General features: G+C 41.0%; 1 protein-coding gene across 6 annotated transcripts in view; it reads right to left on the reverse strand.

Moving 5' to 3' along the window:
- Positions 1–25,762, reverse strand: part of Mettl14 (methyltransferase like 14) — a 217,211-nt gene that overhangs the window by 171,108 nt on the left and 20,341 nt on the right. For 4 of the 6 annotated variants that reach the window (XM_067101911.1, XM_067101916.1, XM_067101914.1 and 1 more), the window contains exon 2: positions 24,766–24,884. The exons of the other annotated variants lie outside the window; for them this stretch is intronic. In XM_067101911.1, coding sequence (XP_066958012.1) covers positions 24,766–24,840 — 75 coding nt within the window. In that variant the 5' untranslated portion in view covers positions 24,841–24,884. The remainder of the gene's footprint in view (positions 1–24,765; positions 24,885–25,762) is intronic. 6 annotated transcript variants of the gene reach the window in all.

Raw genomic sequence — 25,762 nt, forward strand, 5'->3', positions numbered from 1 at the left:
GTATGCCAGCGGGGTTTGGGAGTTAGTGCCGAAGTGGAAAGAAAGTTTTTTTCAAAAAATCACAGCACACTTAGTTTTTAAGATTAAGAGTTCATTTTTGGCTCCTTTTTTTTCTCATTGCCTGAAGTTTAGTATGCAACCATCAGAAATGAAAAAAATATCATTATCATATATAAATATTGGAATATATGGCAGCACAAACAAAAAATTTCATATATAATTGTATACAAATCGCGCTGTGAGCAAAACGGTTAAAGCTAATGAGCTATTTTTTTCCTTCGTTGTATTGTACACTAAATTGCGATGATTTTGGTATATAACAAATTTTAAAACGATCAAAGCAACACAGAGAAAATATTATCACAAAATGATGCATGAATTCGTAATGCGCAGAAGTAAAAAAAGTTTTTTTTTTAAATTCACCATAAATCGAAATACTGTATTGTGCTAGAGACTTCTCGTTTGTTGCAAAATGAAGGTGAATGACTGAATATACTCTATAACAGAAAATGGCTCTGACTGACTGTAGTACAGTATATTGTGCTGTTATTTTCAGGACTAAATACATTGTTTTATGGCAAAAACATGATTTACCAGTACTAATTTTCAGATATTAATATTAATGTAAACACTGCATTATCACAAAAATGTATTTTTTTCAATGTATTTAAGTTCATACTGACTTGTGAATTACTAGTGTTTCCCCATTCTGTAAAAAGAAAATGGAACAGCCTCAATACTATATGAGAGAAAATGGCTCTGACTGAATGTAGGGGGAGACTTGAGTTTAACTTTTACACTTAGCTGTAAGCCATATATTTTTCAGGGTAATGTTGTACGATGAATTTGAAATTATAAAATGTTTTAGGATGATAGTTTGAGGTATAATAGGTGTAGGATGATAGTTTAAGGTATCTATTTGAAGTTGGAACCATTAAATAGGCAGTTATAAATGTTTTTATAATAGATAGCCTTTGCATTTTTGGGGGGTCAAGTATTCGCAGGTTATAGCTATTCTCAGGAGGTTATGGTACCTATCCCCCGGTATTACCGGGGAATAACTATACTCATAAGAGTTAGGCCAGCGTTCGCTCAAAACCTGTTACTGTATAGTTCCTCTCATGATCATGCCGGTCCAGTAAGGGTTAATTCTTGCATGTTTTACTGCATGTTGTCCATGATGTTCTGGGATACATGCATAGTCTTTAAATGAATGTCTGAAGTGCACACAAGTTTGTATCTTATGCATAGTCCATGGAAGAGGCAGTTATATAAGTAGAGCAAATTTTACACTGATATTTGATGGCTCTAAATGAGAAAGTTGGTGGGTGACTGTTTATGTTTATAAACAATCAACATACCACCTTTCAAAAAAAAAGTTTTTTTTGTTGGAGAATCACTCGTATTTTTACTGCACTACTTATTACAACTAGGTCACAATGAAGAGGTAGAGGTGGTTCACCACTTCTGATAGGGGTAAAGTCTAGGGAAGTTTTAAAAACTCCAGTGCGTATTCTGACCCCTCATGAAGAATTGGATCTAGACTTTTTACAACTATCCGAGGCTAAACTGAATATCTGACATCCATAGTCACAACACATAACAGCTGCTTTGCACAGCAATGTCAAGGGTGGTCTGTCAGTTCCCCAATTTGTATGAGATAATTTTTTTTATCAAATTTACTGCATTTGGCTTTTACATAGGCTACATATGGGTATTCCAGTGTACATGTGTGTTAAAAAAGATTGTGCCTAATATCTTTGTTGTTTAATTTGTGGGCATACAAAGTATAATCTTCAAGTCAATTTCTTAATTTTTCTCTTCAAATTTTTTATAGAATATAACTGCTGTAGTCGTGTCCATGTGTCATTCTTGGCCTCAGCATGACAAACACTCAGAATGAGGGTTGATGGGTAACAGACAAGAATCTCTCACACACACACACACATTCGATCTTGTCAAGGACACCTACACTGATCAGAATCACTATGAGACTAAGCCATAAACAAAGTCATAATCACCAACCATTTAAACAAAAATATTAAGAACACCAGCTCTGACAACAGCCATAGCAGAGACATGCTTCAGTATGTCTGCATGCTTGACTATAAATAGTTAACTACCTTGTTCCCAAGATTCAACAACACACAAATGAGAACAATCCTATTACCAGCAAGAGCTCAGACTTACAGCAGTTATACAAGGCCTGCACTACTCTATGCAGCAACAATGAATGGTACTGACATGAAAAATAGAAAGGTAAGACTACAGAATGTTAACATTCTTGGATAGAGCATGGTGGGAAGAGATGTGGCTTCAAAAGGCTGGAGACTGAAATATCACAAATTTTCCAAGTAATTTGTGTTCTTCCTTGATATATAAATCAGAGCCTTTTTTGCATGAGTATTCCTGTGTAAGCTGTAATCAATTCTGAAACTTGCTAACATGGGAGTTAAGTGGTTGTAGGTTGGTGAGCGGAAGAACCCTCATTCACCTACCATCATCAAGCACTTTCTCCTTAAGCATATGGGACTATGTTGGGTAGTTGCAGTGGGATTATGATAAAAGGCTCAGGTCTGTATACCAAAGAATCTGAGCCTTTTGTATACCAAAGAAAAATGCAAATTACTTATAAAAAATTATGATTTGTTCATACAGGAATACAAAGAAGGTAATCTCTTAACTGACTGGAACATTGAATCTCCATCCAGAAATGTCATATGCTAGGTAATGATTAGTGAGCTATAGGTCTCACCTCCCATATGATTTGGCATACAGATGAGAAGTGTCTGGGCGCTCACTTTTGTTTAAGAACACCCTTGGGAAACCAAATGTAGCCTTCAAGAGGGGCAACACAAGTTGAAAGGCAGATAAGATCTAGTCAGTATTACTGATGGGTTCAGATGACAGCTTAAAAGCCCTCTACCCTAGTTAAAAGGGAGAGCAGTGGGAGTCACACCTTTTGAGCCAAACCTCTTAGACAATATGTTTGACTATGTAGCTCCTTACATCTGAGCCCAGTCCAGCATGCACTTGGCCGAGCTGATGCCTTGAAAAAGATGGAAGAGAAAGAAAGAAGGAAGAGAGTATCTTATGTGACAAGCTTTTTGTCCAAGATGAGCTTGAATGACTGGAAAACCTATTAAGCTACACCACAGACCCCAGGAGAAGGTATCCAGGTACTTGTGGGTAATATCCCTGTAGTATGCAACTCCAAACACCTGCCTCATTTCTCCAAAAGCCAAGGACTTTGTAAGCTCTCAACACAACTGTAAGGTTGTCCTCTTCACCTGATGAGTTGTAAGCTCATCTAACTGCATCAGTAAAGTTAGGAAGAGTGTTCTAGGTCACTTTCTTCTTGTGCCTGCATACTCATAAATGGTGGCAACACACTCGCCTTTGGGGTCAGGTCTGTCTTAGGTAGTACCTCACTGCTCATACTGGGCAGAAAAGCACTTTATTTGGATCACCACCACCAAAGTCCCAGAGGGGAAAACAGAAAAACTAGCGAATCTCTTGTCAGGTGCTGGCAGGTTCCAGTTCTTACCATTAATTCAAGAACAAATGAGAACAAGAATGACTCCCGGCCAGGGTTGCAACCCAAAAAAACAAGCTTTTTTTTTGGGGGGGGGAAATGACATTATGATAAAATAGTTTTATGTATACTGTACTTACCAAGTAACTACATACCTATAAGTTTCATTTACCAGCAGCTTAAATTTGACATTCGCTGTAGCGTTCCAATATTCTGCTTGTAGGTAACTCGCCCCACCCACCTTCGGGGAAGGAAAGGCACAACACTACTAAAGAGCCCAATTCGTTTACGCCCTATGTCCATGAGAGGGAAGGAAGGAGGGCTCTGATCATATAGTTACTTGGTTAGTATCTATAAAATGACATTTTTATGATAAAATAAAGTTTTATATATACTTACCAAGCAAAAATTTTTATATATACTTACCAAGCTAAAAATTCTGAAATTCGCAGGTCGTGCTATTTTGTTGGCTAGGTGACTAACCCCGCCTACTTTCGGGGTAAGAGAGGAACAACTAGCTAAAGTATTCAATTTGTTTGTGCCATAATGTTCATGTGAGGGGAGGAGGGAGGGCTCCAATCATGTAATTACTTGTTAAGTATATATAAAACTTTATTTTATTATAAAAATGAAGTTTTCATAATAAAACTAATATTGTAATACTTACCTGAACACTTGAATTAGCCCTGGTCACTGACCAGCCCGAACTATATCCCCATAATTTTACCCACAAAGTGGGTAATTAATTGTCAGCGTTACCATCGCTACAGGAAAAATCTTGTCAAATGCGTTACCTGAGGTACCGTTGACAACGCTGCTGCAAATACCAGCCGACAGAGGCCGACATCCCCAACTGAGTCACTTACTATCAAAATTTGACGTGGGGAGGAGGGTGGGAATCATTCAGTTGTTCAGGTAAGTATTACAATATTAGTTTTATTATGAAAACTTCATATTGCAATACACTCCCTGAACACCTGAATTAGCCCGATTAACAAAATTTTAATGGAGGTGGGATCAATCTAATTCAGCCCGACCTGTCAACGGAGAATAAGCAGGTAACTCATTATCAACCTACTATGTGTAAATGTATGTCACCATATCAATCAATGCTTTCGGTGAAGAGACAGGCTGGAGGGAGACCCATCTAGGTTGTGGCACGCCCCCTTTTTACAACCGCAGAGATGGTAGCTCACTGATTTGCTCTGCATAAGATATCTGTTTAGTCATACACTCACCATATCAATCAATGCTCTTGGTGAAGAGGCATGCTGGAGAGTACTTTGATCATCAGTCAGGTAAGTACTGTCTCGGTCAGTCGACCTCCTATGTGGCTATTCAGAATCTCTCATGTATGGAGGAGTACAATGAACCTCCCTTGTGGCTATTAAGAGCCTCTCATGTATGAAGGAGTACAATGAACCTTCCATCTGGCTACTCAGAGCCTCTAATGTGTGGAGGGGAATGAAGCAGTGTGCCAAGCCACTGATCCTCTGGATAAGGCCCGATGATCAATGAGCGAAGAAGTATCTCAGCGCCGATGAAAGAGCCTAGCCTACTAGAGAATCTCCTTGGACTCTCGTAGGAAAATTCTCAAAGGCTAAGATACTTTAAAACGTACTAAACCTAAGTTCATGTGATTATACTATTACTGCTGCCTAAGATCCTAAAGACTAAAAGGAAATCCTCTATCTGGTTAACCTAAGAACCTCTGCACTAAGAGAATACCACCTCAGGTAAATGAACGCACCCTAGATAACAGAGTTAGCCGCTACACAGGGACTAAGAGAATAACCCTCCGACGAGGCGAAATGAATGTCTCTTAAGTAAAAGGAAGTAAACATTGAGACAGACTTCCAAGTAGCTGCCTCCAGAATGGAAGACACTGAACAATTCCTTAGAAAGGAAGATGAAGTGGCCATACTCCGAATACTGTGTGCTCGGGGTAATACAGTTGATGACGACAAAGAAGAACCCAGAGAAGCCTGGGAAATCATCTCCCTCAGAAAGTAAATAATCGCATTCTTTGACAGCAGACGGGAAGGATTCCGCAGCAAGACAAGAAGTGTACGCAGACGCGGATGGAGTTTCTCAACCTTTGATAAATAGACTTTTAATGTTCACGCCAGACATAAGGACATCTCCGCTGGATCGCCGGTAACAAACTTTTGCCGATAAAGAACCCTAAACAAATGAGGCAGAGGGTTAACCTTTGACTCCGACTTCACCATAAATTCTGGAAGAAGAGACCAATATATATCATTTCCCGCCTAGGAAACCTGCCTAGAAACTGCCTGAAGCTTGCCCACCTTTCTAGTTGTAGTGAAAGCTGTAAAAAAAACATCTTCTTAATCAGGTGTCTTAATGTTAGAACTTCTGACAAATCCCACGGAGGAGCCAGAGTCGGCAAGACAGGACGTTTAATCTTAAAGGAACGTAATAAATCATGGATGATCTTACTACCAGAAATTTTCGGGAAGATGGAAACTACATGTACTGCTAAGTGTTGAGCAGCAGCCAGCAACTCCCGAATACGAAAGAACCTTGACTTTCCGAAGGAATAAAAGAAAATCAGCTATTTTGGCTACGGAAGGTTAGAGATGGAATGACCTTCCTTACAACACCAACTTCTATACATTGTTCAGCTGACCTGGTAAAGCTTACGGGTTGACTTTCTCAAGCTGAAAGAAAGCTGTCTAGACACAGCTTTAGAGAGTCCGGTCTGTCTAGATGCTCGCTCAGCAGTCGCCTAGCCTAGCAACTAGGTTCAGCACGTGAGGGTTTGGATGATAATTGTGAAAAAGTGGTTGTCTAAGAAGATCTTCTGCATGGGAAGGCACATCGGAACTTCCGTAAGGAGCTTAGGAGTTCCAGAAACCAAGGGCGTAGGGTCAACAAGGAGCTATTATTAGAGTCATAGACATCTTAACACTCTCCCGTAATTTCCTGATTACCTGATGAATGAGACCGAATGGCAGAAAGCATACACCTGCTTGTGATTCCAATTTTGTAATGTAGTAACTGTGCCTATCGACATGGGATCCACCACTGGTGAGAAATAAACCAGAAGACGATGGTTTAATCTCGTCGCAAAAAAATCCACAGCTGCTGGCCACTTCCGGAGAACCTGACATACTACTTCTGGAGCCAAAGTCCACTCTACACCCAATACCTGACGAGAGCCACTTAACGAGTCAGCCAGTGTGTTGAGACTCATCGATACAAGTTGTGGAAGAAGAGACACTTTCCATTTTTCGCACCTTCTCAGGACTCTATGTTATAGTATTGAGTTCTGTTGATCTTGATCCCCCCAAGTTTTCAGATACGACACGGAGTTACGTTGTTGCAAAACAGAGCCACTACAGGCAGTCCCCGGTTATCGGCAGGGGTTCTGTACTAAGGGTGTGATAACTGAAAATCGGCGATTTTCGGCACTTTTTTGGTGAGTTTCAGGGCTTATCGGTGCCGATTTTCGGTTATTGGCACCTCTTTTAGGCATGTATCAGCGCCAATACCCAATTATCGGCGCCGACAAGCAGATTTTCGTCACTAGACAAGCTCCGTAAAACCGGATCACTGTTAACCTATACTCTGTTGTGCACTAGGACTGAAAAACACCCGAGGACTTCCTTTACAGCCCTGAGTTTCCTAAGATTATTGACTCCTCTCATTCCCAATCCCTCCAGAGGCCCAAAGCCTGGGTTTCCTCCAAGGTTGCTCCCCAACCTTGATCTAAGGCTTCTGAGTACAGATGAACGTCAGGTAGAGGGGAGTCGAAAGACCTCCTGGGTGTCAGAAGCACTTCTTCTGAACTCCACATAAGATCCGACAGGCAAGAGTCGCTCCAAACTATAACTGCATTCTCGTTGCAGAAGTCCCAGCGATTCCTGAAACATACCTGAAGAGAAACGCATCCGGAGACAAGACCCTGGAATTAAAAGAGAGAGAGAAGACATTCCCCCTAAGAGGCTTCTCCAAACTGGTACCGGCTGTTCCCTGTTGGACAGGAACACCTCTACTTCCTAAAGGACCGACTAAATCCTCTCCAAGGTTGGGAAAAAAAAAAAACCTCAAAGGAAGAGAGAGAATCCTAATTCCTGAAAGGTTATAGATTGTGATGGGACCAGGCAACTCTTGGCAAAGATTAGATGAATTCCTAGAATCTTGCATAGATTCAATAAGAAGTCCCTCACCCTTACTAGCTCCTCTAAAGAGGAGGCAAGGATCAGTCAAGGGCTAGATACTTCAACATTCTGTACCCTCGACGATGCATAACTGCTGACACCGGAGACATGAGTTAGAAGCAACAAAGTTTGTCATACTGGCCACATCATCTGAACCTGAGCAGCCACATGAATCATAGCCTCCTGTGACGCTACTGCTGACGACGACGACACAAAATTGACCATGGAGGAGACATCCTTCTCTCTAAAAAGATTGTTGCAGAACGCATAAAGGCACCCTCAACAGAACCCTCTTATGTATGTCTGGATAGTGAGGTGGAAGAAGATTTAAAAAGAAGTCCCTCCTCTTCTTGCCAAAGAACATTGTACAGCCAGCCGAAATGTTAGTCTGGTATGCCAACCCCATCGAAACCGAAGTGATAAGGTTGTCAAACAGTACAGGATCGGAGGGAGTATATCCAACTTGTTTGAGAAACCACCATCAACCCAGACAACATCCACAAGGATGTGGGACAAGGCCTCAGACTGGCTGCAAAAAGTGTCCTCCAAAATACAAGCCTCACGAGATGTAACCACTACCAAACGATTCGACGAAGGAACCAGAGAGAGAAGAGCCTCAACAAACTCATTGAGAGGAACTCTGACACTGGCAGAAGACTTACTCATTACCCTATAGAACCACTTCTGATTAGGAAGCAAGGTTGAATCCTGTCTACCCGACCCGATAAGAGAAGATAACCTACAGTCCGCCTCCCTCAACACCCGCCCGGCTCGGCCAAACCAGACCGGTTTACTTGATGTTTGGGAGACTACTGGTTTAGTTGCATACAACGATTCAAACATTGCTTGGTTTGGTTGTGTAGGCTCCTCAGGAGCCTGGACTGTGAATACAGAGAATGGATTTATGTAGGCTCCTCAGGAGCCTGGATGTGAATAGAGAGAATGGATAAAGTCCACCATCCCCTTATACTCACTTTAATTCGCTGGAGAAAAAAAAAGCCCATATCTGGTACCAGCTCCTCTTCTTCGAAAGAGCATTCTCTGTCAGACTGGTCCAACCGAACCGGGAGGAAAAGAGACAGACTGACCACCCGTAAGAGCTGCACCCAATAACCTGGAACTCGCTACACCAGGATGTGCGAGACCAACACCTGACATACCTGACCCCATCATACCTGAGCCAACCGTAACCCGGTAGCGCAAACCCTGTACCAACTAAAGCCGATGACAAAACTAGAGTCAGACGCTCTTGACTGCACAAACCCAGCACCACCCAACGACAATGACGTAGCACCTGGGCGTTAAACGCCACCCCTGAGAGCGGAGAGGCCGCAACACCCGATCCACCCAACACCAGATGAACCAACGCCGCACCAGGACGGGTATCCGGAGCTGAAGTCACATTGATTAAGGGAGAGGGAGGAGGAACTCCCTGATGACCCGGAACCAAAGCCGAACCCACATTGAACACCTTAGAAGGAGGAACAGAAATAGCCACAGAAAAGTTGAGAAAGAAGTAGAAGAAGGAGAGAAAAGAAAGCAGCCACACTCAGAATAACCACCGGAGCACCTAGCGCCGACGCTGGACAGGTGGAGAACATACCAACTGGTCCAGTACTCAAAGGTGTTTCTCAGGACAAGCTATGAGTTGAGGAGCCAATGGGGACCAAAGAAGGAAAATTACCAGCTATTCTTGTGAAAAGGAGAGGCTGAGGACACCATCGGTACTGATACACTCAACGATGACCCAGACGAAACGCCAAATGCCGTAGCATCTGCAAGAACCATGGTGGACAAATTACATTTTAAACCCAGTAAAGGAAAAAAATACGGAGTTGTCGAACACTCCGCAACTGCCTGTGAAGCATCTAGACCAGAAGCCGGAGAAAACTACAGGACCTGTTTAAGGTGCTAAAGAAGACAGCCCCACCAAAGAAGGAGAGAGCGCAAAAAAAGTTCTTAATTTAGTGATGCAGAATAACTGCCCGCGAAATTTCGCATCGTGAGAAGAATAGCAGCTGTTGTGATGCCAGAAGACTAATATTTAGGAATTAGGAAGTGCTTTGCCAGGGATTTATTGCATGTGTTAGACGTGAACAGTCAGCCAAGTGTGTTGTTCGAAAAGTTATGGCAGAGGAAGTGTACAATTCCTGTGTTAGTGAAGTGTAGTTCAAAAATTCGTGTTTGTTAAAATAAAAGTGACAACATCTAGCAGCTCAGCGCATGAGCCTGCCATCATCTCACTCCCACAATTCAAAGACCGTAGTATCCAGTTCAGATTTACATTACAGGCAGTCCTCAGTTATCGGCGGGGTTCCATTTCTGAGGGTGTGATGATAACCGAAAATTGCCGCTAACCAAAAATCAGCTATGTTCGGAGCTTTTTCGGCGATTTTTGGGGCTTATCAGCGCCGAAAAGCGCCAATTTTCGATTATCGGCGCCTCTGTTGGGTACGTATAAGCGCCAATACCCAATTATCAGCACCGATAAGCGGAAATTGGCAATTTTTGGCACCAAAAATTACCGACTTTTGTAGCTAGACAAGCGCCATAAAACCGGATCGCCGTTAACCAAGCCCGCCATTAACTGGGGACTGCCTGTAATGTAAATCTGCTGGCTGTACACCTTACCTCAACCCCGAAGAGAGAGAGGGAGCAGCTGAAAACTCCAACATTACAGGATTGCACCAATGAAAATTCTTTGCTCTGCTGACTTAATGGCAAAGAAACAGGATGAGCGAGAGAAGACTCCGAAGAGAGACCCGATAAAGAAGATTGTGTAAAGACACTGGAAGAAGGCTTAGAAGAAATTGGGGGGAAAAAAAAGAGGAAATCTCAGAAGCGGCAGAAGAGGCCACAGTTTTTTTTTTTTTTTTTTTTTTTTTTTTGAGAAAGAAAAGTAGACCGACTGTTTCCCCTTGATGATCTTGACAGACATCACTAACAAACTCAGGAAAATTCTTCAGGACATGCTCGTGAATATTGGAAACCCCAAAATTGAAAACATTGCATAACTATTAGTCTATAACCTTGTGACAAACCTAACAATTCTGCATTTTACTGAGCCAGATTGAAAACCCTGTCACCAGAATTACCACCACCACAAGACGAACCAAACTCATCCACCGAAGGAAAAGGAACCTTCGAGGATGAAGGAGCATTCTCCAACACTACAGAACCCGACAAACCCAAAACCACAAACTTAGAAACCTTCTGTTGTAAAGAACTCGGAGCAGGAAGTAAAACCAAAGATGGATCCAAGACGAAGTCGTCACAATAGAAACCCTAACCGAACCTGAAGAAGACTGCACCTTCCACTTCTCTTCCTGAACACTTACTAACCTATTTTCCCTAATTGTCTGTGTCTTACCTAACTCTACATCAACCTCAGAATGTACACCTTGAATGGGAAGGGGGGATCTGCTGCCAACACTGCCTGCTCCGCGCTGGGGGGGCCGGCAGAACCTACCTTCGAGGCTTGCGGTTCTCCATGACCCCCGGCACCCATTAGGGCTGGTTCTGGAACAGGCGGGGGGCTGAAAAAGAACGATTGGAATCAACTAAGCTACTACTATTACTATCTCTATTCTCTGTTAACTTACTCATCAGGCTAGAAATAGGCTAGACATACTGGATGATAAACTGTCCTCTAACTTCTTGAGTAACTCTGAATCTAAAGCTTCCTTATCTATTGATTGTAACCCTACAGCTGATCCTGACCTACACTTACTCTTCGAGGCAAAGGATTTTCTGTTTCAAATATACTCCATTTGATCTACTGACCAAGACTTATACTCGTCACATCTCTGACTGATACTGCACTGAACCTTCCTACATAACATACCAACAGAATGTTGATCGTGTTTGAGGGTACTCATCCTATGCTTGCAGGAGGTGCAGGACCATTGAGTGGCAGCATCTCCAGCAGTAGAAGCCTCAGTCGTCGAAGATGTAGACGAAGTGGAAGCAGCAGTGCTAGCAGAAGGCGACGTCTTCTTGTCTGATTTGTCCAATCGAGTCCAAATACCGATCCAAAGTTAAAACCAGGAGAGAAGTTCCAAATCCAGTCAATAATGCATAAATCCAGGAGAAAAGGCATTGAAAACAGTCCAAAATCATAATCTGATGTCCAAATTCTTTAAATGGGGGTCGGGCTAAATGACCAAAAATTTCGCCTGATGTGGGACACACCCATACAGCACAGTGAAAAAATAAGAACTGGGGATGTCGGCCTCTGTCAGCCGGTATTTGCAGCAGCGTTGTCAATGGTACCTTAGGTAACTCATTTGACAAGATTTTTCCTGTAGCGTTGGTAACGCTGACAGTTAATTACCCACTTTGTGGGTAAAATTATGGGGATATAGTTCGGGCTGGTCAGTGACCAGGGATAATTCAGGTGTTCAGGGAGTGTATTGCAATACAGTAAACCCCCGTATTCGCGTTCTCACGATTCGCGGACTCACGTGGACTTCACCCATTTATGTATTTTTCACTGAGAAATATTCACTAATTACTGTATTTTCTGATAATTCATGAATAAATGCACTTTCTCTAAAATACTCAGGTAACATATTTACAGGGTTTTTCTTGTGTTTAAACTATCAAAATGGGCATTCTATTTTTTAGAGGGTTTTAAAAGCTATTCACGGGGTTCCCATCCCATTTACAGGGGTTCACTGTATTTTTTTTATATAAGTAACTGAGAAATATTGCACTAATGGTGGGATGCATACAAATGTATTTTCTGATAATTTTCATGAATAAATGCACTTTTCTATTGTAATAAAACTACTAAAATTAGTGGGTACTCATTTATAAAAGATGATTTTGCTGACCAAGGTACAGATCAACACAGAAAAACAACAATTCTGTAAGCAAAAAGGACTGGTAGAAAAACTCAACACCTTCAAATTAAGGCAAATAAAGGATGGAAGGATTGCTTCCTACGCTTCCCCCAACACCATGCCAGCCACCGAAAATGGACAGATGCAATTATCGGAGTTGCAAAGACTGAGCCATTTCTAAAAAGTCTTGAGTACATCTGACTTCTTTTTTCATGAGCTCTCATTTTAAACAATGCAACTCCCCATGAGATTAGCCACTTTGCTAATGCTGGTTGAAAACTGTTGTAGGCCCTTGTCCTGGAAACAAACCACAGATACTATGTTGATATCTATAGTCGCCATCAATCCCCTTGATGGATGGAGGACATTACAATGGGTGGTTTTCACTTTGAATTTTGTAGCAAAAAATTCAGGGCACTGACATCCAGGGCAGGTCTCCAAACTCCTGATGACTTCGGGACGACAACAGGCAGTTGATCTCTGGCCCTCTTGGTGAACAGAGACAGGACTTCCTGTGACTCCTTTTGAGTAGGCTGAATGGGAGAAGACAGTAAGGAGGTTTCTCCCTGAACACCACACTTTTCTCATTTCTTAATTTGCTCCAAAAATGTACTCCCCACTGCAAAGGACAGTATCCTCACTTGCAAGAGGAAGGCCTGCTGACTTCTTGATTAGTTGGACTGACCTGGGATGGGGCATCCTCTACCGGTCAAAATGTCTGCTGTTGTAAAGGTCTGCAGCAAAAGAAGTAGGACCCCCTGACTCTTCAGATCCAGTAAGTCTTGAGTAGACTTCTTTGCAACTCTGTTACGATATGCTCTACTGTGGCCGGAAAAAGACTATGTTGATCCAAAGGAGCAAAAAGAAGTATCTTGGGAAGGGGTGACTCCTTTTGTGAAACCACTGTTCTCATTTCTATCTTCAAATATTCTCTGGGATCCATCCCTGGTCGCGCTGACATGAGAGGACCCTAGCCAGTCTGTGGCGAAGTTATCTTGGAGTGGTGAAATCTATAAAGCACTGAAGATCTTAAAGAAGATCTTGAAGGCCTTGAAGAAGTCCTTTGTCAAATGGTAGAGTTCCAACGCCATGAATAAAATCTTGGATGAGGAGAATGCAGATCTCCGTGAGGAGTCAATTAAGATGGAGAAGTCCCCTTGGGAGGGGGCAGAACTCCCAAAGAGATTTCCCCAGTAACATAAGACAAATACTTCCTCTTAGATAAACATGAAGGAGGGGCACAAAATATGGCCTTGCCCAGATCCCTCTTGTCTGTCAGCAACACTCAATGTCTGACAGGGCTTTTTTCTTCCTTAGGCTGTCTCATCATAAATGCCGAACTCGGCGAAGGCGGAGTTGCTGGTGAAAAGAAATCTGGGAAGCAAAACAAGAAGTACTTCAGAAGAGAAGCGTAGGCTGAAGATGGCTGATCCTGTTCGACGTCTTCTTCAGACAAAATGGGTGGAAGAGCCAGATCCACGGCCTACGTGAAAGGTCTAAGATGTTGTCTAAGTATCGATGAATCGGTTCCAGAGAAGGATCCTGAACCGAATGAGGAGTGGAGTGTGGCACTGGATGCCTGGCTGAATCTGGTGCCAGCTTGGAAGGGGAGCAGGCGCACACTGACAACCGCACATGCACTACAAGCTTATCTGATCCTGCAAGACCTTTGGATCCTTTAGATCCCACTGTGTGCTTGGATCCCTGAGATCCCATTAAACACTTGGATCCCACAGCTCCCACTTGATGACTGGATTTTTCGGATCCCACTGGAAGATTGGATCCCTCGCATCCCATTGGATGCTTGGATCCCTCAGATCCCACTGCTATATATACCTGGATCCCTCAGATCCCACTAAATACAGGCAGTCCCCGGTTTACGATGGGGGTTCCGTTCCTGCGCCGCGTCGTAAGCTGAAAATCGTTGCAAGCTGAAAAATCGTTGAAAATCGTCAAAAATCCTAAAACCTTACTTTTAATGCTTTAGGTGTATTGAAAACGATGTAAACTGCATTTTTTTTTTTTAGTTTTTCATAAAAAAAAAATAAACTCCAAATTTTGATTATTCTGCCATTTTGTTGCCATATTTCTTCAGTCGGATCGGCGTCGTAACCCTGGAACATGTGTCGTAAACTGGGAAATAACTTCTGATGAATATATTTGAAAAGCATAGTAAATTTGGAACGTCGTAAGCTGGATCCGTCGTAACCCGGAGACTGCCTGTACTTGGATCCCTTGGATCCCACTCGATGCTCAGATCCCTTGTATCCCACTATGTACTTGGATCCTTTTGGGTGCTCAGAATACATTGTGGACACGGATCCCTGGGGTCGCACTGGACCCTCGGATACCGACGCATGATCTGTGGATTTCTTAGGAACCCATTTGGGTGTCTAACACTGGCGTTCTGACTGACACTGCGAACGATGCATTACTTGGATCGTCCCAAAAACCACATGATGGTTTGGGACTCTGTTTCCGAACTCTGGTCCACTTACACGGGATTGGAAATTCACACTCAGCTGTGGATACTGGCCTTTTCAATGGCCTAGATGCACTCTTTCAAGCGCCAACTGCGCTTCTTACTAGCATTACATTTGGATTCGTTGGATCCCGAATCTGAATCACTCGATGAAAGGGCATGAACTCCAATATGGATGCCTTTCCAGCAGCTGTCCGCCAAGTCCTGGGATCCTCGTACAACAGGCTCGGTTGGGGGAGGGGGGCGACTACCCGTGGGCAAACCCCACTGACCTCCCTTGGACTTACGGTTTGCCTCCTCCCAGGTTTAGGGGAGTCTGACAGGGAACTTCATCTAGGAGTGTTGGTGGGACGAGTAGCCACCTCCTCCACTGACACAACACTTGCACATGGATCACTGGCACTAAAATTATCCATAAGGCCACTCACTGAAGCCCTTATTAGAGCTACAATGTTAACTAAGACTGAATTTCTGGTCTATTCTGGCTTCCAGACTGGCAATGGCATACGGTTCGGAGGGTTGGGAGTTAGGTGACGGAGTTACAGGTAAAGTCGGAGGACTGGTGATAAGGGAAAATGCAGTTACAGAAGTCGAAAGGATATGCAAAACAGGAGAACCCTGACTACCTGAATTTTTAGCTTCAGCTTTAGCAGCCGCTCTCCTTTGTCTGCTTTTCTCAAGATTATCTAAATAACTAGTCAAAGTCTTCCATTTCCCCTGATCCCACTCTTTGCATTCATCACAAGTCAAGTTGGAAGAGCAAATTTGTCCTCTACAGTGAAAATGACATTTCTCTAATAAAGTAAAGTTTTACAGTACAGTATACTGTATATACTTACCAAGTAATTACACAGCTATCAGTTTCTATTAACCGACAATTAGAATTTTGAAATTTGCAGTAGCACTACTTTTGTTTTGGCTAGGCGAGTGGCCCCGCCCACTTTTGGGGTAAGAGAGGAACCAGCTCAGCAAAAGAGCTCAATATGTTTATGCCCTCCTAACCATGCGAGGGGAGGAGGGAGGGCTTTGATTATGTAATTACTTGGTAAGTATATAGAGTATATAACTTTATTTTATTTTAAAAATGTCATTTTTATATAAGCTACTTACCAAGTAATAATTAAATAGCTGAAACCCACATTGGAGGAGGTGGGATGCATGGATTATCTATCCTAATACATTAAAAATTGTAATGTAAAAGAAATAGAAGTACAGTATTGCTAGCATTGGTAAAAATGCTTCCTGGTTCCTTACCTGTTGAGAGAACTGCTACAGGAGAGTATTGCCTCTGGATGGCGCTCATCTCAACATATAGCGGTGTGGCAGTGTAGCCAGGAGTTGCTTACTACATTAGCGGTATTCTTCGTTACGAAGGAATGTCCAATTGCACACAAAAGAATTAACAAACTTCCCCCTGCCCTGGGCACAGTACCATAAAACAAAGCCAGAGAATAAAATCACAATCACCTATTGCAAAATGTTAAAAGCCCCATTACCCAATCATTAATAGACAAAACTGGTGAGCACTCCAAATACAAAGTACCCCCGGGCTCCCCTACAACTCGACACCATCAATCAAGACGAGAAAATAGGAAGGATAAAGGAAGACTTCTTACATTCCTTCTCCCAACACCATACCAGCAACCAAAATAGGACACAAGGTACTGCAATTTTCATAAACAGTTTCAATTTCACACAAATAATGAGATGTAAACACCAATTTGCATTTCCAAAATGTCTTTATAACAGAAGTGATAGACAAATTATGCCTAAAAGCCAGGGACATGGCTACCGCCCTCACTTCATGCACTTTTACTTTCACTACAGGCAACACATCCTCCTCAATCTGTGAGTGCGCCTCTAAAATAGGAACCTTCATAAAAAATGCCAACGCATTTTTTGAAAGAGGGCGAGGAGGATTCTTTACTGAGCACCAAAAGTTGCTCAAAGACCCACAGATCTTTTCTGTTCTAAGTAAATAGTATTTCAATGCCCTTACAAGAAGTAGAAAGAACACAAGGCACAGTTCCTTCTACGTCCTCTGGACCTAGAATGCCTACTAAAATTTTAATAATGAATGAATGAGCAAGGCCAGGGACTGACATATAATACAGTAGACCAAGTACCAGCAATCCAGCACCCATCAGCTAAGCTGTAAAGGTAACCAATTATTAAGCATATATAGCAAATAAGCAATGCTCTATACCAGTCTCTGAACTCAGAGTAGGGAGTCTATCAACACATTGGGTTGGATGTGGCCAGGGCCAGGGGATTGAATTGGATTAAAAAATTTAGGTTTTAAGCCAAACACTGGGGTAGCAAAGGCCATTCACTGCTTTGGAGTACAGAATAAGTCAGAGAGAGTGAATAGCAATATTGAAGAAAGCAAACAGACTGAGGTAATAGTGGCAGAACAATTATTGTTGCAGCTCGGGTCCGAAGGGATGCTGCAAAGACCTTACATAATACCTAAATTGCACTGTGTTAGGTGCAATTCTATGGGGGTGGCCAGGGAAGTCATTTACTAATATCCCCATAAGAAATGTTAAAGCCTGAAAACATTGCTGTATAGAGTAGAGTATGGTTGATAATTGGTTACATTTCCAGCTACGCTGATAGGTACTGGCATCTATTCTCTGAAGAAATATTTATTAAATTACCAAGATCCAAGTAATACAACTCCTAAAATTCTTATTACAGAAATGAGGGGATCATCAATATATTGGTAACAGTTCCTACTCCAATATTTTGGAAAAGCATTTCAACAGGTGCTGAAAGTCACACTTGGGAATATTTTAGCCAGATCATTAAATCAGTTGTGGATGAAGTGGGCCCAATGAAGGTGTGGGGAGTTTGTACTGATAACGCAGCAAACATGAAGAAAACCATAAGAGAGGAATTCCCTCACATACAAACATATGGCTGTCTTGCCCATACACTTCATCTAATGTTCACAGATATCATGAAAGCAAAATCTATTGAGTCGATACAAAGGAATGTACTCATCTTGTAAAGCACATTAAGAATAGTCAAAAACTCTTGGCCATATTTAGGAAATTGCAAAGTGAAGGAAATGAGGCCAAAACTTCTCTGAAGCTCCCTGTGAAAACTAGATGGGGGTCAATCATTCACTGCATGCAGTCAGTTCAAGAAAACAAGCATACACTACAGAAGTTGGCAATTGATGAGGAGGATAAGAAAGGGTTAGAAAAGAGTGCAAAGGATACTCTACTCTCAGAAGTTTTCTGGGACAAGATTGCAGGATATCTTCAGTTACTAAAACCAGTAGCAACTGCAATAACTATGACTGAAGGTGATGATCAGTATCTTTCAATTGTCATGAAGGTTTCTCATGATTTGCAAAGTTCCTTTGATGAACAGCTGCCAAACTCTCCAGTCCTCCGAAGTGAGGAATCTCTCCTTAAAGAAGTTGTCTCCAAGAGACGAGTGTGTCTTGTAAATAAAGTTCACCTGGCTGCTAACTTATTGGACCCCCGTTATTGAGGATGTCACAGAAGTGATGAAGAGGCAGTTGATGTGATTGAATTGGCATATGAAGTAGCTCTAAGGATGCCAAGTATAGATGAGAAAAAAGTTTTGGGAGAAATAGATGAGTTTAGGGCAAAGGAAAAATTATTTAGTAAATCCTTCATCTGGCAAAGTGTGGACCAGTGTAGCCCTACCTCATGGTGGAACGGTATGTGCAGCCACACACAACTTTCAAAAGTGGCTACTGGAACATTAAATTTGCCCCCAACCAGCGCCTCAGTTGAACGGTCATTCAGTCGCCACTCGCATATCCATTCCTCTGATCGCAACAGTCTATCAACAGATAGGGCTGCCAAACTTGTATATGTCGCTCATCATTTGACGTTAGATGAAAAACTTCATCGAACCTCTACTCCACAGCCATCAACATTAGCAGATGCTCCCCTTTCACAAAAAGAAAAGCCATCATCATCAAGATGCTCCTCTGCATCAAGCTTAAAGGATAAATCTTCACTCCAGGATTATTCTTTAGAAGACTCGGAAGAAGATTTAGGTTCCCAACTAGATCACTCCTCAGGCAATGATACCGATTCAGACTAGAAAGTTTAACCTTTTTGAGAGGAATTTTTCATTAATAATTTTGGGCCAAAGTTAAGTTTTGTTTCAATGTAAACTGTCTGTACCTTTCTTTTAAATTTTGTGAAAGAGATGCAGGATCAGAATTTCTTTTTTATCAATAATTGAAAAATTTATCAGTATTGGCGAAAATGGAATTTTTTTTTTTTTTTTAGTTTATATTAGCAGTGTGATTTCAAAGAGCATTTTCAGTTGAGTGTTTCTTTTTCTGTAGAAATGTATACAGTATATGTATTTCTTTTCATGGTTGAAGCATCTAATGAAGGTCTTACTTTTGTTCTTTACAGCTTATTATAAATGACATCCATAAAAAATAGCTTTAGGAAAATTATGAGTGGATACCTTTATTTTAAATACTTCATGTTCAGATTTCATTGAATGACAAAAATTACCATTTTTATGCTAGGCCCTATAGGCTGTATTATAATGGTCACATTATATTCTATAAAACTTATCTCTTTGTGCTGTAACTTCAAGAGCATTTTTTATTTAAATTTTCTTCTTTTAATTTCATAGGGCTATTTCACTGTTTCACATTTTGATCTCAAAATAAAATTGTTTTTCATCAAAATTCAGCAATAAAGGAAAGCAAATATCATCATACTCAAATAGCTAGCAAAGATACCATTATATTTTGAGACTGTAAGTGAAATTCTTAGTAATACTTCATATATCTCAGGTTCTAATTATCAATTAAAGAAGCATTTTTACCCTTAACCCTTAAACACCTACTGGACGTATCATACGTCGTCTAAAATTGTCTGTTGGGTGCCGTGTGGAAGTACTGTACGTCGACTACAAAAAATTTCAACCTTCGGTCAACTTTGACTCGACTGAAATGGTCGAAAAACGCAATTGTAAGCTAAAACTCTTATATTCTAGTAATATTCAATCATGTACCTTCATTTTGCAACAAACTGGAAGTCTCTAGCACAATATTTAGATTTATGGTGAATTTTGAAAAAAAAATTTTTCTTACGCACGGGCGGTAACTCAGCCGAAAATTTCATCAATTCTTTTGTCATTTTGTCGTAATTTTTGCACTGTTCTATATTAGCCGTTACATAAAGTTTTATATATGAAAATGTGTGCAATTTCATGTACAATACAGCAAAATACAACCCATGGTTGTAGCTTTTATCAGTTTGGAAATATTTTCATATAAATCACGATAACTGCCAAAATTTCAACCTTCGGTCAAGTTTGACTCGACCGAAATGGTAAAAAAATGCAATTTTAAGCTAAAACGCTTACATTCTAGTAATATTCAATCATTTACCTTCATTTTGCAACCAATTGGAAGTCTCTAGCACAATATTTCGATTTATGGTGAATTTTTGAAAAAAACATTTTTCCTTACGTCCGCGCTTCAGAAATTCTTTCAATCACGTTGTCGTAATGTTTGCACTGTTTTATATTTGTCCTTACATAAAGTTTTATATATGGAAATGTGTGCAATTTCATGTAGAATACAACAGAAAATAACTCATGGTTGTAGCTTTTATCAGTTTTGAAATATTTTCATATAAATCACGATAACTGCCAAAATTTCAACCTTCAGTCAACTTTAACTTGAACGAAATGGTAAAAAAACACAATTATAAGCTAAAACTCTTACATTCTAGTAATATTCAATCATGTACCTTCATTTTGCAACAAACTGGAAGCCTCTAGCACAATATTTCGATTTATGGTGAATTTCTGAAAAAAAATTTTTTCCTTACGTCAGCGCTAGCTGTAACTCGGCCAACATCTCAGAAATTCTTTTCGTCATGTTGTCGTAATGTTTGCATCGTTTTACATTAGTCGTTATATAAACTTTTATATATGAAAATGTGCGCAATTTCATGTAGAATACAACAAAAAATAGCTCATGGTTGTAGCTTTTATCAGTTTGGAAATATTTTCACATAAATCACGATAACTGCCAAAATTTCAACCTTCAGTCAACTTTAACTCGACCAAAATGGTCAAAAAACGCAATTGTAAGCTAAAAACTCTTACATTCTAGTAATATTCAATCGTTTACCTTCATTTTGCAATAAATTGGAAGTCTCTAGCACAATATTTCGATTTATGGGGAATTTAAAAAAACGTTTTCCTTACGTCTGTGCAGTAACTCAGCCGAACATCTCAGAAATTCTTTCGTCTCGTTGTCGTAATATTTGCACCTTTTATATTAGTTGTTACATAAAGTTTTATATATGAAAATGTGCGCAATTTCATTTACAATACAACAAAAAATAACTCATGGTTGTAGCTTTTATCAGTTTTGAAATATTTTCATATAAATCATGATAAATAGAAAAATTCGACTTTCGGTCAACTTTAACTCGACCAAATGGTCGAAAACTGCAATTGTAAGCTAAAACACTTACAGTCCCGTAATATTCAATCAATTAGCTTCATTTTTCAACAAACGGGAAGTCTCTAGCACAATATTTCGATTTATGGTGAATTTTTAAAAAAAAATATTTTCACGTCCACGCGTTAAATTCATGCATCATTTTGTGATAATATTTTCTCTGTGTTGCTTTGATCTTTTAAAATTTGTTATATACCAAAATCATCGCAATTTAGTGTAAAATACAACTAAAAAAATTAACTCATTAGCTTTAACCATTTTGCTTACAGCGATTTGTATACAATTATATGTTTTTTTTTTTTTTTGTCATATATTCCAATATTTATATATGATAATGATATTTTTTCATTTCTGATGGTTGCATACTAAACTTCAGGCAATGACAAAAAAAGGAGCCAAAAATGAACTCTTAATCTTAAAAACTAAGCGTGCTGTGATTTTTTGAAAAAACTTTTTTCCGCTTCGCGCTAACTCACCCGACGCGCGGCATACGGGAGACGTTTTTGTAAATAGGGCTTCGGCGTTAAAGGGTTAATATCATTATTTTAATGATTCCTCTAATCTAGAAGGAAGGTGGAAGTCTTAAAAAATATCATATGTCCATATTAAGTACTAGCAGGATCACCAGAAAGGTCCAGAACATGAAAAATTGGGGGAAAAGGTAAAAAACCAAAAAAATGAAAAAAAAAAACAAAAAAGCATGTTTTTTCCACAAAAAAAAATTAAAAATAAAAAAAGTTTTTTTCACAACCCTATGCATGCCCCTCCCTTTCTTTGAAGCATGTGAAAATAAAAGCCTCTCCAAAAGGAGTGAGTTCAAGGGAACTCCTACGAGGAGGTTCCTGTTGTGTAGCCAACAACCAAGATCCTCATTTACCTCCCAGTTCAAGGGCATGAGTTGGAAGAGAAGGTCACTTGAGTCTGGCCAGTGCCATTTCAGTTGCCAGTGAAACGAGTGTTAGCGGAGACACCCGTGTAAAACAAGCTTCTCCAGGGACATGTAGCCAAGGATTATAAGCTGAAGCTGAGCTGGTTGTTCCTGTTGCAACAGGAGTTACACTGAAGCATACCCTCCTGAACTTGCTGTTGTGAGAGTCTGACAGGACGGCTCTCAATACTGTCATGTCTAACAGCAGGCCAAGGTATTTCGTGTGCTACTTGGGAATGAGATATGACTGGTACCAGTTTATGGCAATCCCCAAATCATGACAAAATCAGAGATGGTGTGGTCTCTGTTCTGTAGCAACTGTCCCTCTGATGACACCAGGCCTAGCCAACTGTTCTGGTAATGCAATAAGCACTAGCTAGACAACAGGGCCAAATACTCATGTGAACACCTGGGGGCCTCTCACCTGTTAAGACACACAGAGCTTTGAACTGGTAAACAATCTCGTTGCAGACAAAGCAAAAGTAAGGTACTTCCTGGAGGACTGATGGACAGGTAATTTTAAGTACACATCCTTCAGATCCACCAAAAGCATGAAATCACCCTCTCTAATGGAAACCAACGTGGCACGAGTTGCTTCCATCTTGAACTGAATCTGTAACACAAACTCCATCAAATGAGAGAGATCAATGACTAGTCCCCAGCTACCAGATGCCTTCTCCACCAAGAGGAGGTGACTTTCAAAGCCCAGAGTGGTCCTCTACATCTGTCAATTTTCTTTTCCAACAATGCCCACTGACTGGAGTCAGATGTGGCATCAAAATTACCTCACCTATGTCACTGCACTTACAAATGATGTCAATCAACTCATAAAAGTGACTCTACAACTTGACCTCCACGGGTTCTGATGGCAACAAACTGTCCTCTCCTATCAGTTATAAGGAACAAGAAAGATCCCCCTCCCAACGGAGAGGACAAAGTATCCTGGCTCAGTGATCAATCACATAAATGTGGCAAGTGATTAGTACGGAAGGCACTGATCATCAAACCAACTGCCTTGGATGACTCTCAAACGGAACAGCATTGTTGTTATTCTTGCTGTTGTTGTAGCTGTTCTTCTTACAAAAGGAAGAAGGAGCAGAAGAAAACAAGGAGGAAGAGCCTGATGAGGAGGAGGAATGGGTACAAAAAGCATACCTATTCTTCGTTACCTTACGCTGCCCATGTGTTTTCCTTTCTACAAACAGTGCAGAACTGAATAAAGCAAAGACTGCAGCCACCAACAGAGTTTGGCCAGTGGCTGATATCACAGGGGTATCTCCCACCAGCAGGAGACCCCAGTTGCATTGAGCACCTTAGTGAGAATGGGAACTGCAGCACTTAGCCAAATGATCAAGGAATGCAGCAAAAGATGGACTCCTGGGATAACAAGGGAGGGCTATGATTTCTGCAAGAACTCTTCATGAAGCAGCGACCCCAGTAAAAGCTGACATAACAAGGGTAGGGAGTGATGAAGCATCTGCATGCATCAGGGTCTCACCTGAAGTGAGCTCAGCATGTGCATCTGGCTCAGCAGTAGAGGGGAGAACATAGTGGTTACCCACCCTCCTGCATATACCTCCCTCATATCAAGCAAGAAACAAATGCTTGGAAGTAGTAAGGGGGGGTGCAGGGGCAGTCTTGGGGGAAGAAGCTGAAAGGTTCAGTGGAGCTAAAGGTTAAGTGGTCCACCCACCCCACCCAATGAACACTTTTTGACCTTTTTGCTTCTTGCCAAACCTATTCCACTGCAAAAGAGACCAGCTCAAACATTCATCACAAGGCATATCAGGACTTAAGTCCTTCTAACGCAAAAGTAACAAAATCAGAGGGGAACCATCAGCACAGAGGACATAAAGTGGTTACATACCTACTATCATCCCTCACATTTTTATTGTTCTATGTTGTACCCACAACACCAAATCAAACAAAACACCATAGATACCTGATATATGCAAAAAGTCTCAACAGATAGTAAGTCATGAAGAGGCATAGCAAGACATCTGATGAATGAGGAGGGTATCCCTACATTCATCAATTACCAGTTAACTACCTTGCAACATGTTTCAACAACCAATGCCAGCTCATGCTGACGAATAATCCTACAATGAAAGGGACGGTTTGCAATCTCATAGGAGCAACTCAAGGATCGAGATGGTTTGGGCATGTGGTGAGAGGGGGATGGACAGTTGGTCAAAAATCAGGAAGCAGCAGGATGAAGACCTGTAGGGAGGTCCAAATCATGGAGGAAAGTGACAGATGAAGACCCAGACCTAACTGAAGTTCAATGGAAAATACCACTCACCTGCATTGCCAACAGCTGTCTTCGTCTCTTTGCTCGTTCCTTCATGTCTTTCATAACCTCATCCCCACTCATCATGCTTGTATTGTTACTTTTAGGAAATAATGTTAATGCCACTCAACCTGTGGGTGAACAGAGAGATCCAACAATGTAATTCTGTGATAACCAGTGTAATCTCCACAAAAAAGATCAATACAGTACATACTGTATAAATTTAACAGTTAAAAACAAATTTACAAACTGTTTTCTTCACATGAAAAGCCACCTTTCATTAACATGCTTTATAAAATTCATAAAACATTTAAGCACAGCAATGAAAAAATATAAAATATTTTAAAAATAATTTGCATTTTCCTACATATACAAACCAGAACTATCTAAATAGAAGTATCCTCAGCACAAGCTAAAACAGCACTCAATTTGGTAACAAGGCCAAAAACTGGTGATTATGGGGGGGAGGGTGTGACTGAGGGAATAACCCACACTAGCCTTCTGCCATTTGCCACTTTTCCTTTGACCACAAGGACACAGCAGGGTGGTTGAGGTGAGATTGCAATAAAAATCTTTGGCTTGTATACCTAGGAAAAATACAAACTACTGTACTTTAAAAAAATATGTTATGTGTTCCTACAGTAGTAACCATCCCCTTTAATATATGAGACTTACCCCTTAGGTGGGAGGTTGTCTCAACAATTGAATGGAGTTGAATCCTACCTAGAACTGTCATGCTCCCACTTGTACGTGCAAGCAGGGGATGGGATGCCTTCTGTAACCTCTCACCTGGTTTGTCATTTGGGATGACAGAGTGGTAGACAGAGTCCTGGGTGTGAGGGGAAACGGTGATCTAGGGAGAGAACTCACTTGAGTAAGGAAAAACACTGAGACCCATGAAATCCCCCATGAGGTAATTCAAGTTGAAGGTAACTGATTTTGGCTAATACAGAAATGGGTTCAGAATTTAGCTCTACCCACAACATCCCCCTTGTTAAAAGGGATGCAC

This window comes from Macrobrachium rosenbergii, chromosome 58, assembly GCF_040412425.1.
Source record: "Macrobrachium rosenbergii isolate ZJJX-2024 chromosome 58, ASM4041242v1, whole genome shotgun sequence".
NCBI classification, from domain to species: Eukaryota; Metazoa; Arthropoda; class Malacostraca; order Decapoda; family Palaemonidae; genus Macrobrachium; species Macrobrachium rosenbergii.